General features: G+C 39.7%; 2 protein-coding genes and 1 long non-coding RNA gene across 4 annotated transcripts; 1 reads left to right on the forward strand and 2 right to left on the reverse strand.

The window, feature by feature from the left end:
• Positions 1-1,769: 1,769 nt before the first annotated feature.
• On the reverse strand, positions 1,770-3,715 carry LOC135344795 (fibropellin-1-like). Its single transcript, XM_064542091.1, has 3 exons — positions 2,893-3,715; positions 2,660-2,782; positions 1,770-2,169 (listed from the first exon to the last, which is right to left on the reverse strand). Exons 1-3 carry the CDS (start codon positions 3,713-3,715, stop codon positions 1,943-1,945), a joined length of 1,173 nt encoding a protein of 390 aa, XP_064398161.1. The 3' UTR covers positions 1,770-1,942.
• A 5,214-nt stretch (positions 3,716-8,929) lies between these two features.
• On the forward strand, positions 8,930-18,449 carry LOC135344783 (uncharacterized). Of its 2 annotated transcripts, none has more exons than XM_064542077.1 (5): positions 8,930-9,306; positions 9,814-9,915; positions 10,752-10,853; positions 12,964-13,065; positions 15,897-18,442. In XM_064542077.1, the coding sequence occupies exons 1-5, from the start codon at positions 9,134-9,136 to the stop codon at positions 18,124-18,126; spliced, it is 2,709 nt and encodes a 902-aa protein (XP_064398147.1). In that variant the 5' UTR covers positions 8,930-9,133; the 3' UTR covers positions 18,127-18,442. The 2 variants fall into 2 exon arrangements, with proteins under 2 accessions (XP_064398147.1, XP_064398148.1); XM_064542078.1 differs by having other exon boundaries at positions 9,163-9,306; positions 9,814-9,911; positions 15,897-18,449.
• LOC135344811 (uncharacterized) lies at positions 12,503-14,093 on the reverse strand. The gene is made up of 3 exons (XR_010397550.1): positions 14,027-14,093; positions 12,944-13,289; positions 12,503-12,846 (listed from the first exon to the last, which is right to left on the reverse strand). It is a non-coding gene; the product is annotated as an uncharacterized LOC135344811 (long non-coding RNA).
• Positions 18,450-18,648: the final 199 nt, after the last annotated feature.

Genomic DNA, 18,648 nt, shown 5'->3' on the forward strand with positions numbered 1-18,648 from the left:
TTTTTTCATGAGAGCAGTATTAGGAGAACATTTATTCAATATACTTTTCACTGAAAATAATGGAGCCCATATTTATAGGCTCCTGATAAATCGATGACCATTTCCAGAAGACGTTTGACTTATTGACCGACCTTTGACCTAAACACAAAAGAAATTCAGAGGAGGCTGGAACCACTTGACCTTAGTTAGTTAAGGTCACTAAATAGGATTTCTTCAAACTTCTCTTTCAGACTACTTCAAGTCTAGTTTTAGTGTCTGTAAGTTTTAAAACGTTATTCTACAGGGGGGGAACAATTTTTATTTCGCCAATTTTTTTCAAAAGCAGATATACGATCAAAAGTCAGCTCTTGTACTAGCCTCGATATCGTGAGCGGCTTGTTCTCGAGGTCAATGTACAACTGGCTTTGACTTTGCGATACAAGTCTCACAAGATACAAGTATATCCCTATCATGTATAATTATAATTATACCAATGAGAAAAAGTATGAAAAGAGTATACCCTAATGAAAAAGTGTACCCCCTAATGAAAAAGTATACCCCCTAATGAAAAAGTATATCCTAATGAAAAAGTGTACCCCTAATGAAAAAAGTGTACCCCCTAATAAAAAAGTATACCCCCTAATGAAAAAGTATACCCCTTTGAATTATGGCACTAATATAGCGCCATAGTATGGGATCTCTTTATACCAGTATTTATAGGTAGTTGTATGCAGCTTTGTTGCATTTTGAGTGGGCAGATCAAAGGAAACACTGTGCCAATATCTGCCATATGGCACAGGTCAAGCCTTGAACTGTGCCACTATCTAGATACTGGCTGAAGTTACCTAAAGCCCACCCTCTACCTAGTAACCTGAAACGGTCCCTTTTATAGTAGATTCAGTGGTAGGCAGAAAACGTTTTTCATGCGTCTGGTGCATTCCACAACCACCACAAGTAGTTGAAACTAGTTGTCCTATAAAAGGAGTGATGTTCCCTTTTATAGTATAACACTGTTAAACAGATTCAGTGGTAGGCAGAAAACGCGTCTGGTGCATTCCACAACCACCACAAGTAGTTGAAACTATAAAAAGAGTGATGTGTACACGGAAAGGAATGCACTCGTCGTGTGCACATTGGCTCAATAGTTGCTTTGCCCTCGAGGCCTGCGGCCCTCGGGCCTAAGTCACTACTGAGCCAATATATCCCAGGCACTCGTGCATGTGTCACAACTATAACATATACTGTATAATTATACTGTAATCAGTATAATAATGATTCAGTCTTCAGAGGATGTAGTCTGTAGACTAGTTCATCAAACATTCTGATGTGTGCTTGTAGAAGGAGCTGCTTTAGAGACACGTACTCTGGGAGAGGGCTATAGCTCAGGCTGAGCCTTGCTCACTAGCACTGCACGCACTGTTTAGCTTCTGTGTTCAAAGAAAAAGAAACCATAATATAAGAGTGCTATTCTAAGCTTACCTTTGCTCTGGCATAGCCGGGTCTATAGACACAGTCAGAATAAGTATATTTTTATTGGAATTACGTTGTTGTTATTAAAATTTTGTTAGTTTTTGATCATGTATAATTATGTATGGTGGCATGTTTACAGAACAGCGCTTTTAAGAAACAGGGGTTGCTACTTATCTACACATGTCAAGCACTTACACTGAATATGCTTTATACCATGAATAAGGGTAGTGTGCCATGGTATACAATTATACTCACGCTTGCACAATGTATAAGTACCCAGCATGACTAATATAAGGATGTATACTTGAACAAAATGCAATTAGTGAGAACATTCATAAAATGCAATAGCACAACTCAACAACTCAACTATTACTACTTTGAAAAAGCAAAAAACACTGGATAGTGTAATGTCACAAAACACAGAACACTGCATGATAATGTGTTGAAGGCTATAATTTTATAATAATTGTTCCTCACTGAAAAATGTTATCCTTTAGAGTGAGAACTCCTTGAGATCAATATCTTCATCATCGGGATTGTTGACTTCTGCCAACTGTACACTGTCGTAAAGGGTGTTCTCAAACTCAGCAATGTCTGATCTCATCGTACCTGTGTTGGTTAGGTTTGTGGATGTAGTTTGTTCCAAGGAGTTGTCGGGGATCGCGTACACTTGGTTGTCTCCATGCATCTCACTATTTGGAAAGTATGTAGTATTGATGGCTGTATGGCAACAGAGGGGCATATAGAACAAATAAACGTTGACGCACGTGTGTACACATGCATCATTTATCGATAGTTTCAATACAAGCAATTCTCCTAAATACCTATAATGATAATCCACACAGGCTCTAATGTTTGGAATTCTCCCAATGCCTATAAATGGTTGTCACAATTATAGGTCCTAATAAACAGTAACTTGATGTAGCATTGATGACTGTATGGCAACAGAGAGATGTATGGAACAAATAAACGTTAATACTTACGTGTATGTACACATTTATCTATGTTTTCTACAGTATAACTGTCAATACAAGCAATTCTCTTAAATGCCGAATCATATAGGGCCCTAATAAACATTGATGTTTATAGACTCTCCAAAGCAACCAATGCCTAATGGTATTTGTCATTATTATAGGAAACAATAACTCTAGTATACACGTCTATAACATTGTAAGGGAATATTTGATAACACACACATGCATGCACTCACAATTCTTTTTCTTTACAAGGTAGGCTATCGCCACTAGCAACAAGATGATGATCAACACCAGCAGAAGCAGTGCAGCCGTTACTCCACCCAGCAGTGCCTCTATGACAACTCCATCCCACACTCCTGTAGGAAAAATGTATGTTACGCTTAGCTAACCTTCCTCTGTCTCTATTGTATATTATGTCAGGAATTGCTCACAAATACGTACACAATGTAATGTAATGTATGTATACCATTTGATTGCATATCCATACTACACAGTTCTCCAGTGAATCCAGGATTGCAATTACAAGTGAAGTTAGTTTGTTCGTTAACACAGCAACCGTTTCTGTTACAATTCACACCATAGCAATAATCAATCCTATTACATAGCGACCCAGTGAATGGAGGGTCACAGTTACACGAGAATGAGTTTATACTATCGATACACGTACCTAGTTCATTGCAATCTTGATTCATGCAATCGTCAATGTTAGTTTCACAGGTCATACCTGTGAATCCGGTATTGCAGACACAGATATAGGAATTGATTCCATCCATACATTCACCACTTCCGCTGCAATTCTGAAACTCACAATCGTCAATGTTCGTGCTGCAATTATCACCAGTATACCCAGCAAAACATACACAAGCATACGAGTTGATTTCATCCATACATTCACCATTTCCGGTACAATTTTGAAACTCACAATCATTAATGTTTGTGCTGCAATTATCACCAGTGTACCCAGCAGAACATACACAAGTGTATGAGTTGATTCCATCCATACACAGTCCTTCACCACTGCAGTTTTGACCATCACATTCGTCAATATTTGTCTCACAGTTTGTCTCAGAAAAACCTGGTGCACACTCGCAATGATAAGAGTTGATTTCATCAATACAGCGGCCATTACCACTGCAATTCTCATTTTCACAATCATTAATGTTTATCTCACAATCAATCCCAGTATAGCCAGGATAGCAATTGCAAATGAATGATAATTCTTCGTTGGTGCATTGTCCATTTCCATTGCAAGACTGATTAAACCGTTCACACGCATAAAAAACTGACATTGTCCTCCATTGTGAAATGGTGCACAGTACGCTTTAGCAGTTAGACTGATTATTACATGAGTGTGACTTCCTCGTATGCTGAACATTAAACCAGCAGCACTGTTGATCTGAAGGAAACCGCCAAGTGGGATCGTGATTGTATCAACCAGATCATCCTGGGTACCATTATCTTTATCAACCACTATCACAAACAGCTGGATATTATTCTGAAATTGAAAGCAAAATCGTGATACAAGTAATCAGTTTACACGAATTTTTACCTGCCAAGAGCCGTTAATAGTCCATGTTAGTGGATTGGGTACTCCAAAATCCGTTGAAGTGAAATTCAGAGAATCGCTATTAGGGATGATGTTTGTAGTGATTGTTGGTGTAAAACAGTCTGTGTTTGATCGTAGACAGAACGAGAAGAAATTATCACAGAGCTCATCTTCAGCACATATTCCATCATTCAAAAGATCGCTGTTTTCAGCTGGATCACAACATTCTCTATCGTTACCAACTGCTCTGCTCTCTGGGTTGTTGTAGGACCTCAGATTTACTTCAACTACATAGTCACACAGAGCTCAGTGGTCACTTAGCTGTACAGATTTTGTAAGATTGACAGGTATATTCTTAGACTAGTATAGTTACCTATAATATAAGGGCCTACTATATAGGCTAAAGAGTTTCTCACCATATAAATTGCAAGAAGAGCAAAATTGCACCTCATCTTTGTATTTCACTTAAATTACATGTAGTAGTTTTACATAAGACTGCAGTCTTAACAGAGGCGTGGCCCTGGACTCGTACTGTTGCAATGTTGATTGCATTCCTTGCCTGCATCCTACAAATAATATCTACCCTTATAGGAGAATGTATTGGTGAGTTAAGAGTTATAACTCAAATACAGTGAGTCATCCATTCCGTGAATATCCTCTTTCACCCAAACTTTAGCAGGCAACGTCAGATTAGTCTCACACGTCCATCTGTCACTTATTGGAAACAACATTAAACACGTGTCTCAGTTTAACGGTAATGCTGTAATTGAACGGGATCTGTTATTTTTTACTAACAGAGCTCGCAAGTGTGCAGCTGAAAACAGTTCTCTCGTCAATGGCCGTTTCTGTTACAATTCACACTATAGCAATAATCAATCCTCTCACATAGCGACCCAGTGAACGGAGGGTCACAGTTACAGGAGAATGAGTTTACGCCATCGATACACGTACTGAGTCCATTGCAATCTTGATTCACGCATCATCAATGTTAGTTTTACAGTTCATACATTCACCACTTCCACTGCAATTCTAAAACTCACAATCGTCGACGTTTGAGATCCATAAAATACACGCATAAATTAACCAGTATATACACAGAGAATACAGTTTTTTTATTATTATAATGATTCATTATCCTTGAGACAGAACTGCAAAATAGTCATTAGATTCTAGGTATAGGGTTGTTTTTTAGCTGCGGCTTTTTTCTGAAATGCGGCCATTTTGCTATTCCGACCAAGCTGCGCTGTCCCAAGCAGTGGCGGATCCAGGAAATATGAAAGGGGGGTTCCAAGTGAAAATCGCGCGTAACGCGAAATTTTTTGGGGTTACGCCCACTTCCGGTCACACGTGACTAGGTAAAATCCCAGGGGAAGTCCCATAATAAACTTGCGTAGAGCTAGCTAGCTCTGCCACGAACAGTCAACTAGCTAACCTGAACACTCCTTTGGCAGTTGATGCATCAGAACAACAGGTACAATCATTGAATCAAGCTACAATACTGATAAATAGCTAGCTGGTAGCTGTAGTAAAGCCACAATAGCTTAGTCTGAAAGGGCGATCCATGGCACCCTGGGATCCCCCCCTGGATCCGCCACTGCCAAGGGTGGCCGAATTATAACGAGAGTCTACTAAGCTATTATCACACATGTTACTAGCCCTCTACATCCCCTATACTCAGATTAAAATACACACATACCATGCAGTGACCCGATATAAACTTATAATGCGGTTGATTGTTATTTGCAAAACAGTGCCACTTAAGAAACAGGTGTTGCTGAAGATTTTAATGGAAAATGCCAAGATTACATTGAAATTCCACACAGTTTTTAGTTGCCTACTACCAGTATATCATAGGCGAGCACAATCATACATCTATTCTGTTGTAACAGCACAAAGTATAAATGTATACGTTCAGCATGTCTAAATTAAAGGCACTAATAATCGTGCAAAATTATAGTGGTATAAACGTACGTATGGTTCCTCACTGAGACTTGAAATGCTCTTATAATAGTCATTGAGAAATTCTTGTGAGATCAATCTCTTCATAATCAGTATTGTTGACCTCTGTCGACTGTAAATTGGTGTTCTCAAACTCTGATCTCATCGTGTTGGTTAGCTTTGTGGATGTGGTTCGTTCCAAAGAGTTGTTGGGGATACTGTACGCTTCGTTGTCTTCATGTATCCAGCCATTAGAGAAGTGAGTAGCTATGATAACAGAGAGCCATATATGGACAACCATAATACTGTCCATATAATGGTAACATTTATGTTTCTTCAATCTCCCAATTACATGCAGGTCCGTAATAAACTATATAGTCTGTAGCTCTGCTGCACAGACCTTTAATAACACATGTAGTGCACTCACATTTCTTACAAGGCAGGCCACTGGCAACAAGATGATGGTCAACACTAACAGAAGAAGTGCAGCTGTTAATCCACCCACTAGTGCCTCTATGATAACTCCATCTCCCAATCCTGTAGAAAAAATGCCTTAGCTAAACTTCCGAATACTTCCTCCGTCTCTATGGTATATTTTGTCAGGAACTGCTCACAAATACGTACACAATGTATGTACTGTATGTACCATTTGATTGCATATCCATACTACACAGTTCTCCAGTGAATCCAGGATTGCATTTACAAGTGAAGTTAGTTTGTCCGTTAACACAGCGACCGTTTATGTTATAATTCACACCATAGCAATAATCAATCCTCTCACATAGCGACCCAGGAATGGAGGGTCACAGTTACAGGAGAATGAGTTTACGCCATCGATACACGTACCGAGTCCATTGCAATCTTGATTCATGCAATCGTCAATGTTAGTTTCACAGTTCATACCTGTAAATCCGGTATTGCAGATACAGGTATATGAATTGAGCTCATCCATACATTCACTATTTCCACTGCAATTCTGAAACTCACAATCGTCAATGTTTGTGCTGCAATTAACACCAGTATACCCAGCATTGCATACACAAGTGTACGAGTTGATTCCATCCATACACAGTCCTTCACCACTGCAGTTCTGACCATCACATTCGTCAATATTTGTCTCACAGTTTGACCCAGAAAAACCTGGTGCACACTCGCAACGATAAGAGTTGACTTCATCAATACAGCGGCCATTACCACTACAATTCTCATCTTCACAATCATCTATGTTTATCCCACAATCGATCCCAGTATAGCCAAGATTGCAATTGCAAATGAATGATGATTCTTCGTTGATGCATATTCCATTTCCATTACAAGACTGTTCAAAGCAATAGTCTATCAACTCACAATTTCTCCTGTGAAGCCACCATTACAGACACAGGTATAGCTGTTCCTCATCTTAATACACATGCCACTTCCACTGCACATGATGCTATCACGTTCACACACATCAACGAACTGACATTGTTCTCCACGGTAAAATTGTGCACAGTGCACTCTAACAGTTAGACTCATCTTTCCATAATTGTGAATTCCTGATACGTTAGTCAGCGTTAAGCCAGCACTGTTGAGAACGTCGCTTCGTAGTTGGACTGTAATTATATCAACAAGATCATCGGAATCATTTTCCTGAGAATCCCTATCTACCACCACTACTAGCCTCGATCCCAGGCCGAGTTTTCGCTTTTATAACGGTTAGGCGAACAACTACCGGCCTGGGATCGAGGCTACCACCACTACATACAGCTGGGTACCATTCTGAAATGGAAGTTTAGTAATATTTATACTTTTGTTAGTAAAATTATCTTACCCAAAGTCGGTCAACAACAGTCAGTGTTATTATATTAAGTCCAGTTGAGGTGAATTCAAGAGAATTATCATTCAAGACAATGTTTGTAGTACCCATCGGCTGTGTGATGCATCCACTTGTTTCTGTAGGTTGAGTACTGAATGGGCGCAAACAGAATGTGAAGAAGTTATCACAGAGCTCATCTTCAGTGCATATTCCATCATTCAAAAGATCACTGTTTTCTGCTGGATCACAACATTCTCCATTGTTACCAGCTGCCCTACTCTCTGGGTTGTTGTAGGACCTGAGATTTACTTCAACCACATAGTCACACAGAGCTCTGTGGTCATACAGATTTTGTAACATATAATTATTGAGCAGAATATTCTAGTCTATAGTGAGATCTAGAGATCTGTGATTTTCTCACCATAATTATAAATCACAAAGAAATAGAGAAGAGTAAAATTGCACCTCATCTTTGTATTTAACTTTAGTCCACTAGTAGAGGTACTGTAGTCTAGATCTCTGTCTATAAAAGTATTGTTATTCATTAATTGTATGCGCATGTGCAAGTGCCTGTAACAATGGTATCTGGTCAGAGGTATCTGGTACTTATGTACATCCTAGTTGGCGTGGCCCCACCCTGGACGCAACATAGGCAGCTTTTTTGCTATTATAATGAAGCCATAATTGACCACATAACTTCCTGGGTTGAACCAAGGGCGTATACAGAGAAGAGGGCATGCAACTCACTATGTATCCTACGTACTCATCCTACTTCGTATCAGAGACCGGATATGCTAAAAATAGAATCCAGTATACGGACGTGAACAAGTGGGCGGTGTTGTTTACGGAGTTATAATTATGGGCGTGTACATCAGAGCTGCCTAGCTAGCTAGCTAGCTAACAGTGCAGTATTATTTTAGAGAAGTGTCATGACCAGTCCTAGTCCAGCCAGGTCCAAGACAACCCCTTCGAGCATGAAGTTGAGTGCTGGGCGCATTGTTAAGAAGTACCAGAGACTCAGGAAGACAGATTATTGTACCTAGGTTTCATCTTCTTGGAGTTGCAACTGTTGGATGGTTTGCCTTTGCCTTTGACACTGCTAGTACAAGCCATACTGCTGCTGAGAACTAGTTTTACTATGCTGCAATCGAGCTAGCTAGCTGGCACAGATATAAAAAATACTTTGATTTACCTTGTGCGGTCAAAGGTTACGCGTGGGCGTTTTGTGGGCAGTTCTAAAAATAGCTCAATACGAACGTACGAAGTCGGATGATTCTGAGAATGGGGCGAGTTGCATGCCCTCTTCTCTGTATACGCCCTTGGTTGAACCATAGATTGAAGAGTTAGACTCAACGTAAAATACACACACTGACAATTGATTGTGCTATAGGCTAGTGACCAATTTAATATACGTTAACGTACATCAACATGAGTATCCACATGCTCGGTCTGACTGACAGGACTGCTCAAGGTAGCCCTCGTTGGAAGCTGGTGAGAGCATGCAGGGAAGGTGATCTGGACATGGTGAAACAACTGTGTGAAGACGACTACCCATTTGAAGAAGAATCAGAGCCTAATGTTCCTCTGCATGAAGCGTGTTGGTATGTTTTTAGCAATCACATGCAGGCCTATATTAAATATGTGTATGTATACCTATCAATGTCAGTCCCCACTATACCCAGGGCCCTCCCTGCAGAGCATAGTGAGGTTTTGTTGGGGTTTTGATTCAGCAAGTAACCTGGGTTATTGGTTATTAAGTGGAGGGGAAGTAGGGATTTAATTTCAACCAGGCCCCTAGGGATAGGGCAGTTGATATTGATACAAATCAAATCCCACTAAACTCCGACATAGCCCGTATGGGGGATAGTGGGGACTTGAAATTGATAGGTGCATAACGAGGACTTTATCGTTTTATGCCTAGCTAGGCGCCTATAGATAACTAAGCTCAGAGCTGTTGCCTTGTATACATGTAGGTGTCATTATGCCTCACAGGGTTTTCTGTGGTTGTATATGGGGAATTTTTCTTGCATAATTATTATAATTATCTGTGGAATTCCTTAAGCTTTATTAGGTTGTCATACACCAATGTTCTGCTTGCTATTATACAGGAGTGGGCATTTGAATATTGTTAAGTACCTGATTGAAAGGAAGCAGTGTAATATTTACAACGAGTCTTCTATCGGATGGACAGTTGTTCACTCAGCTTGTGCGTAAGTTAACCATATTAATAATAATTATAGTGCATAGTTGACACAACGGCAAGCAGGCCCGTATTTCAGAGGAGGTTGAAGAATGACATTAATTTTTAGTTGTGACCTGCATGGCTATAGATAGTGAGTGGACCACAGTGTCAGTGCAAACCCAAGTGAAATTGTTGATAATGGCTTTAATAATGAATGAGCTATTATTATGTCTCATCACTATAATATATAGTAAATAATTATACTCTCAGAGGCATAAATAACACATCTTGATTGTCCTGACAAGTTGTCTTAGCATAGTACATTTTGTTCTGCCATCAGGTGATATTATTTATTGGTCGGACACTAAATTACCCATGCAATGTACTAAGTAATCTACTAAGTAATCTATAAAAAAAGGGAGGCTTTAGGGAAGATAAGGTAATGCTTAGCACATAAAATAGAAGCTTACCAGTCGTCTTGTCACTATGCTACATAGATATAATAATATGCATATCTAGGCCTTCTTCTGTGCAATAAAGACACATGCATGGCTGTTATGAGATCATTATTTTAGTGCACATCGCATCATAACTATGACCTTTGGCTAGGACACTATGACCGAGCAAGTAGCTAAATGGCCGGTCAAATAGGCTAATTGCTCGGAAATTGACCAATGACCGACTGTTATTTATACCTCTGTACTCTGGGCAATAATTATAATTATATAGATGTATAGAAATGACACAGGGTTGCATGCAGGAGTACGTACCATTCTGTTTGCTTATTATAGGGTGTAGGTTGTGTCTATCCTTCTAAATGCATCATAATTATTATGTATGTAATATCTATCCTTCTAAATGCAGGTATGATCAATTGCATATTGTGAGGTATTTTATTGAAGAACGAAGTTGTAGTGTGAACATGACCAATTATTGTGGGTGGACCCTACTACACACCAGCTCCTGGTATGTTACTGTGCTTTAGAATGGTATCCAATTGATTTACGGGGTTGATCAATGAGTTACATTTCCTTGTGTACAAATGTGGCTCTTTCATACTGCAAGACCGTTCAAGCTTAGCTACATTATCCCGTTGCTACGTTGTTGCTAAGTGCAATATGGATAAAACTAACCAAAAAGTCATCACTAACCACTAACACCCCTCTGGCATTAGACTGACGTAAGAAACTAGAGCACTAAAGTGCAAACCCTCGGCTGGTGACATGATTATGAAGAAACCAGAAGAGTGATATAATGCAGTGCATGTAGTGATGTATGACTGAGCTATCTAGCACAGCAACTCAGGAGCAATCAGTAAAACTAAACCAGACTGGAGGCATGCTGAAAGAGTTTTAGTGGCACATAGGCATGCACAGTGGACTAGGGCCTGAGTCTAGGATCACAGCAAAGAAGCCTGGAGTCTCAGAGAAGTATGGCTCCTGGAGTAGGATCCCGGAGGTCGAGTCAGCACAGAGTTAGAGCAACAAACAAGTCACAATTCTAGCTTTCTATTATAGTGACCCTTTTCCACTGTTTTTGGTACAGGATCACTTCAGCTGTAAAAGCGGAGGGTACCTCGAATAAAGGTCGCGTGTAATTAGCTAGCTAGCTGCCAATGTGCAAGTTCAAGCTTCTTAGTTTTTGCTCGCTTTTATTCGACAACAAAGCTCTAACATCGAAATCTACCATTGATAACTTACATGTATTGTGTGAAGGCTATCCATGCTATAAACGCAGTGCTATGGCTGCCAGGTGAGCAGACCCAGAAATTACAACAGACAAACAACGCGCGCCTCGAGTAATAACATAATGAGAAATACAAGTATCAAAGTTAAGTCCAGCCATGCAGGGTAATGTTAATGTTCAGCACTGCTGCATGGAGTTTCTTCTTCTTTGCACATGCACTGAGAAGGTTCATTTTGTGGAAGATTATGTGTTTCTAGTCCCTCGTGATGCATGGCTTAGTTAAGTCCTTCAATTCTGCTTCACCGTAATATAAGCATCTAGAAGCACTCAGGATACATGGCATATATTGCACTCAGCCCTCAGGGCTTATATTATACGCCCTCGTTCCTCAGTGCAGTATATGCCATACATCTCTCTTGCCCATAATTAGTATATTATAATCATAGATATAAGAAGGGAGAGGGATGGGGAACGCTACGTAAATAGCATTGACGATCCGCATTTCGGTCAATGTTTTCTTCTTTATTTCCTCCAGCCCATGCTTTTAGCTAGTACTAGGCTATAAACTAGCTACTGAGCTCCATGTATTAGCAATGGCTAGTGAAACAGTCACAACAAGGTAGCAGCAATAGTTAGTGAGACCCCTCCAAGCAGTAAAAAGCAGCTTGGACAGGCAAATTCTTGAGAGGAGCTCTGTCTGTACCGTTGAGTATTCCAGTACAGTCACAGTCATGATAGAGAATTATGGAAATGTAGCGAAGTTCTGTCGTAAATTACTGTCGATACGATGAACTAACTATTAATGAGACATTTACCTACATTCAATCATTGATATAACTTTCTAAATGGGTACACAAAAAGTCTGCTTGTCAAAACCAACTTACTAAGACAAAAATGAACATCTTACCAACCTAAAGCCAAGTGGCTTTGATTTTACTTGCATACAATGCCCAGCTATACTTAAGAAAGAGGGAATCATTAATATGTTGGGCTGCAGTCACAGCCTCTCCTTGTAGAAGGTACACAAAGCCACTAGATAGAGCCGAAATGATAATACAACACTCAAAAAACTGCCTTTAAAAGCTTTCAAGCTTTTGGTAAGATACACAACGCTTCTATATGATGCACAGTAGGCTCAGCACAGCACTAAGAGTCCCAGTGGGGCATTTTGTGGTTAGTGCACTATGCTGCATATGCCGGATATAACGTTGTTATCCTGTGTTAGCTGGTATCCGGCTAACAGTTAGTGCATGCGCAACCACCAGGCCCATCTCTGAGAGGAAGTGAGTGTGGGGTCGAAGTTAGTCACATATAATTATACAAAACGAAAAAAATTAACATTACCAAACTTATGAGATTATTTTACTTACATTCTTTATCCTATGCACAGGGGTGGAAGTGTGAATGTGGTGAAATACCTCATGGAAGATAAAAATTGCATTGTTGAGTGTACTGACGATAACGGATATACCCCACTACATTGGGTGTGTCGGTAAGTTATAGTTATAGCACGGGCACGAGGGATGTATGGTGTATATAAATTGCACTAAAGCATGAGGGCGTAAGCCCCGAGGGTTGAGTGCAATAGACCAGTTGCGCATAAGCCATGAGGAATTTACTAATTAATTTACTTACCGTGACGTGACGATTGGACTGCTCCGGAAAATTCACTTTACTGGCAAATCAATGTAAAAATTGCACTGCATGCGCTTTGACCTAGCCTCCTTCGCAGCCTCTCCTTTTTCTGTTCTTTGTCACAGAAGAGAAAATTGGAGGAACAAAGAAAGAAAGAAGGAAGCAACTAAGAAAAAGGAGAGCCTGCCTTGCTAAGTCGCGTGATCCCCTACTGACGTCGACAAATTTTAACGAGCGTGGGCGAGAGAAAACCTCAATAACTGTCTTCCCACACAGTACTTGGAGCGCATTTACCAGGAACATAATCTGTTATGAACAGTACAGTACAGTGCAGCAGAGTCAGCCTTCGTGAGACCTTTAGTCAGTAGAGGAAGTATGAAAGACTAGAGTAGAGTAGACTATACTGCTGTAATAATTATATCTACTAATCAAGTGGGTCTGTTCTGAACTCAGGAAAAAAAACTGAGCTAAATTTAGATATTTAGTCTCTTTAGTCTTTACTAGGTAAGCCCTTGTCTACGATGTCTCCACGCTTGATTCTAGCTTACTATCTACGATGCTAACAGCTTTTATTTAGAGTTTGCAATGCGTAGGCATGCTGTAGCTTTTTGCTCTGTCAGGCTCCGCCCAGCTAGTGATTGCCCACGTTCATTTTCACTCGTCTACCGTCACGCGACTTAGCAAGGCAGGCTCTCCTTTTTCTTAGTCTCTTCCTTCTTTTTTTCTTTGTTCCTCCAATTCGTCCCGTATTTTATCTTATTGAACTACAGTGACAAACAACAGAAAAAGGAGAGGCTGCGAAGGAGGCTAGCTTTGACCAGAGTTCATTGCATCATAAAGATCTGTTTATCTATTTAAACAACGTACAGCTAGCTAGAGAGTAATAATTTCTACTGCATGTGGAGTTTGAAGTAGCTTTAGAGAGCAGCGGAATGAGCTAAATTCTGGAGTAAACTGTAAAGAGATGTCTGGCAAGATCTGCTGCCTCTGTTTAGAAGATGGGCCCCCATATTTCTTTGTACTGCTTCCCAGAGCAGAGTAGATAGTAGTTGGAAGTTTTAGAACGTCCAAGATTCGACTGGGTAGGTTTTTTGCATCACCAGAAGAAAGTGTCTTTAAAGACTCTCATAGATGGTTTTACTTCATGTTCTTGGACTTCTAACACTTCCAACCACTCTCTACTCTTCTCTGGAAGCAGTACAAAGAGATCTGGGGACCCATCTCATAAACAAAGGCAGCAGGTCTTGCCAGACATCTCTTTACTCCAGATTTTAGCTCATTACCACTTATATGTCCAGTTTAACTTGCTTTCTAGAGCTACTTCAAACTCCACATGCAGTAGAAATTATTACTCTCTAGCTGTATGTTGTTTAAATAGATAAACAGATCTTTACGATGCAATGAACACTAGCTGGTCAAAGCACATGCAGTGCAATTTTTACATTGATTTGCCAGTAAAGTGAATTTTCCGGAGCAGTCCAATCGTGACGTCACGGTAAGTTAATTACTAATTAAATTCCTCATGGCTTATGCGCAACTGGTCTATTACGTATATGCCATGCATCCCAAGTGCACGTGTTATAACTAGTTTATATCCCGAGGGCATAGCAACATAACACTATCTTAGTAACACAATTAAACTGAACAATAATAAAAAGAAGAGTCAACCCTAGACACAGCTCCATCTCCAATTCTCTCTTCTAGACGATATAATTATGTGCCAGTATCTGCAGCGTATAATATTGTCATGGACCAAGGAATGGCTTAAATTGACACAAAATTGTTGGAGTTCCAATGCTGAAATCTGAAATCACTCCTGCTTTCCCACCCCACTTCTGCTGCTACAAAACAGCCCTACTCCACTGCTGCTCGGTCTCACAATCAAGCCAAAGAAGCTCGACTCTATACACTGCTGCAACACAGCTCAAGCTATAAATAGCCCCCATGCAGCAAAAAGATCCGCTTCTAGACGCTTGTGCTATGTGGTGAAGCAGAATTGACATGCATCACGAGGACTAAGTCTAGAACACATGCAGAATCTTCCACAAAATGAACATTTGAAAAACCTGCATGGTTGCAAACAAGAAACTCCAGCAGTGCTGAACATTCCTGCATGGCTTTGTTATTTCTTATGATGTTAATAATAATTTTATGTCTGTCTAATGCCAGAGGGGCATAGTGCATTATGACTTTGTGGTTAGTGCATTATGCTGCATATTGCACTTGGCAACACGTAGCAACGGGATATAAGTCTTATAATTACCTCTTCCACTCTAATACTTGAGCAAAAGTAAAACATGGCGAGAGGCATTAGCACAGCGCAGCTTGTTATACTACAATAGCCTGCTCGAAATGGTAACATAGGCGTCCATAATATATCGAGTATTGTTGTAAAAACTAGTGGAGCCTCTGAACGAGAAGGCTTAATTAAGAGCAGACACTTAGACTGAGGGCCTATTTAAGAGCCTAGTAAAAGCGTATCTATATACAAATGAGAAGAATGTATACTATTACCTGCGACCATCTTCGATAGGAGGATCCACCATATGGCAGCCATACTAAGAGTAAATGTTGTGTTGTTTTAGTCAATCATTTATGTATATGTACTCTGCAAAATATATCGGGCGTCTATACAATGTCTATATAACTTATGTATATGCATTCAGTACACTCATTACAATTCTGCAGTTCAATGGGAGTAACCGATACAGATCGAAGACTTGAAGTAATGAAATGTCTTTTAAGGTCACCTGAATGTGACCCGACAAAAAGAGATTGCTTTGGAATGTCTGCTCTTCAACTCTTATCAAGGGGTGGCATTGGCATTGGTGCAAACCGAAACCTGGCAATACAGTTGCTACTTAATCACAATGCCCCACCACCAGATGAATCCTGGGCAAAGTTAGTGGATCAACAACCTCCTGAAGCATACACCAAATTGTTTCTAATGGGGTTTCCAGGAACAGGGAAAAGTACGCTTGCTAAATCGATCAAAACGGATGTTGAAGACGATGTGAAAAGCCTCGCTCATCGATTCAAGAAAGTTTGTGATGTTAGTAAAAATACGAGTGGCATTGTTCCAAGCGACATTGAGAGCAAGAGGTTTGGTTTGATGACAATCTATGATCTCGCAGGTCATAGTGAGTTCTATGCCAGTCACAATTTCGCCTTGAGAAGCATTTTAGCTGGGTCTCCTTCTTCCATCATACTTCTAGTCGCTGATATAAGCACTGAGCAGGATTCTCTTCGTAAAGCTATCTTACATTGGTGTAATTTTGCTTCTAATCTTTTTGACTGTCAATCGAATGACAAACCGTTTCTATTTATCATTGGGAGTTATGCTGATAAAGTGTCTGTGAAAGATATTGAGTCGTGTAAAGTTATAATTGAGAGTCTCACATCCAGAAGATTATTCTCAACGTTTCAGTTGCATTCTTTTCTTGCCCTCGATTGTCGATACCCTGTGTCAGCAGATATGACCCAGCTGCGCTCTCATATATCAGACTGTTGCCAGAGCATAAAACAACAGCAAGAAATTAATATTCAGCAGCATTGCTTTCTTGTTGGAATTATAAGTGAATTTGGTCATAGAGATGCCTTCACCATTGCTGAATTGATCACCCATGCTGAACAATCATCTATCACTTCATATTTCAGCAAATTTATCTGTGAAGTAGAGCGTACCACCATTGTGAGAATGTGTATCAAGCTCAACATGCGAGGAAACATTCTCTTTCTTCAAAACCAGTGCAGTTCAATCGATAGTTGGATAGTGCTCAAAAAAGATGTTTTATTAAAACGAATTTGTGGATCAATTTTTGCTCCTGATTCATTTGAGGACCATAAACCTTTGGCTTCTGACACTGGCATCGTTCCTGCTTTCAAACTTGCTGAGGAGTTTCCTGATGTTGATACCAAGTTGATTATCTCTATCATGTCTCATTTTCAGTTTTGCCATGAAGTTACTGACCCTGAGATCCTTGATCAGCTCTCGGTTGTATCCTTTGCTAGTACCAAATACCTTTTCTTTCCAAGCTTAGTCACTGTCACAACACCTCAAGGAATTTGGGACCCTCAAAGCCAATTTTCATATGAATCTGTGTGGATTATGAAATGTCGAAATGATGAGCAATTTTTCATATCGAATTTTATGCACGTGACAATCCATTGTCTTGCATTCTCATTTGCGATGGCCCCAAGTTCTTCCTTGTCTGCAAAATTATCAATTCAGAGAAGATGTAAAGTATGGAAAAATGGTATTTTTTGGCGATCCTTGTGTGGTATTGACATCATTGTTGAAGTTGACAGCAAAAGCATAGCTTTGTATATTCGAGCAAGAAAAGATTGTGAGCTAGATGCTGTTAAATTGCGATCTCAGTTGATTTCAAGAATTCTGACCACAAAATCTGAATATTGCAAGGAGGTGGAAGTCAATGAGTTTTTCGTGAAACCTGATTGCATTACTTTCCCCTTGGGTAATGATGATAAACTTGTCAATTTGTTAGAAATTGCACGTTCAATCTCTACGTGTAAACCTTTCGCATTTGATGTAGCTGATATGCTTGTTGAAATTCAAGCCCTTCTTCACTTCGAGCCTTTCTTTGACCTAGGAGAGAGTGTTCTCTGTGAGTTGTTTAACCAAGATGCCGCTGTGACTATAACCAACAAATTCCTTTTAAAACTTGCTGAAAAGTCCCACCGCAAAATGAATGTTTTTGTCAAGGTCTTAGACATATCAGATTATGCACTGGCAATAGCTCTCGAAGGTGCTCGACCCTCTAATAATGTGGACAAATTTTATCGTGTACTCGAGTATTGGCAAAGTCGATATCCTACTTACAGTGAATTGCGCACCACATTTGCTGAGTATAGTATATTTGTTGGACGCAACCCATTAGACTGTCATAAGTTGGACTGAACATAATAATTTTTTGTGTATAATTATACTATATAGCCTCGTCCCCATGCCGATTTTTCTCTAATGGACCGTTTTATTAATGAAAAATCGGTATGGGGACGAGGCTAGATCTAGTACAGTAAATGCATTGCTTTTTTGCTCTTGAACTAATTTTATACACATTGTAATTTTGTATGTCATTGTCTCTGAAAGAACAACATTTTTTAAATTGTCAAACCTATACAAACAATTTCATGTTCAACAGTATACATGTAATTATCGAAATATACCATGCAGTGACCGATATCAAGTTATAAAAAATGCGCTTGATTGTTATTTGCAAAACAGTGCCACTTTAGAAACAGGGGTTACTGAAGATTTTAAAGGAAAATTCCAAGATTACGTTGAAATTCCACACACTTTTTAGTTGTCTACTACCAGTAGTTATAGGCGAGCACAATTAATCATTATCTATTCTGTTATAACAGCCAAAGTATAAATGTATACGTTCAGCATGTCTAAATTAAAGACACTGATAATCGT

The sequence above is a fragment of the Halichondria panicea genome, chromosome 12, assembly GCF_963675165.1.
Source record: "Halichondria panicea chromosome 12, odHalPani1.1, whole genome shotgun sequence".
Lineage (NCBI taxonomy): Eukaryota > Metazoa > Porifera > Demospongiae > Suberitida > Halichondriidae > Halichondria > Halichondria panicea.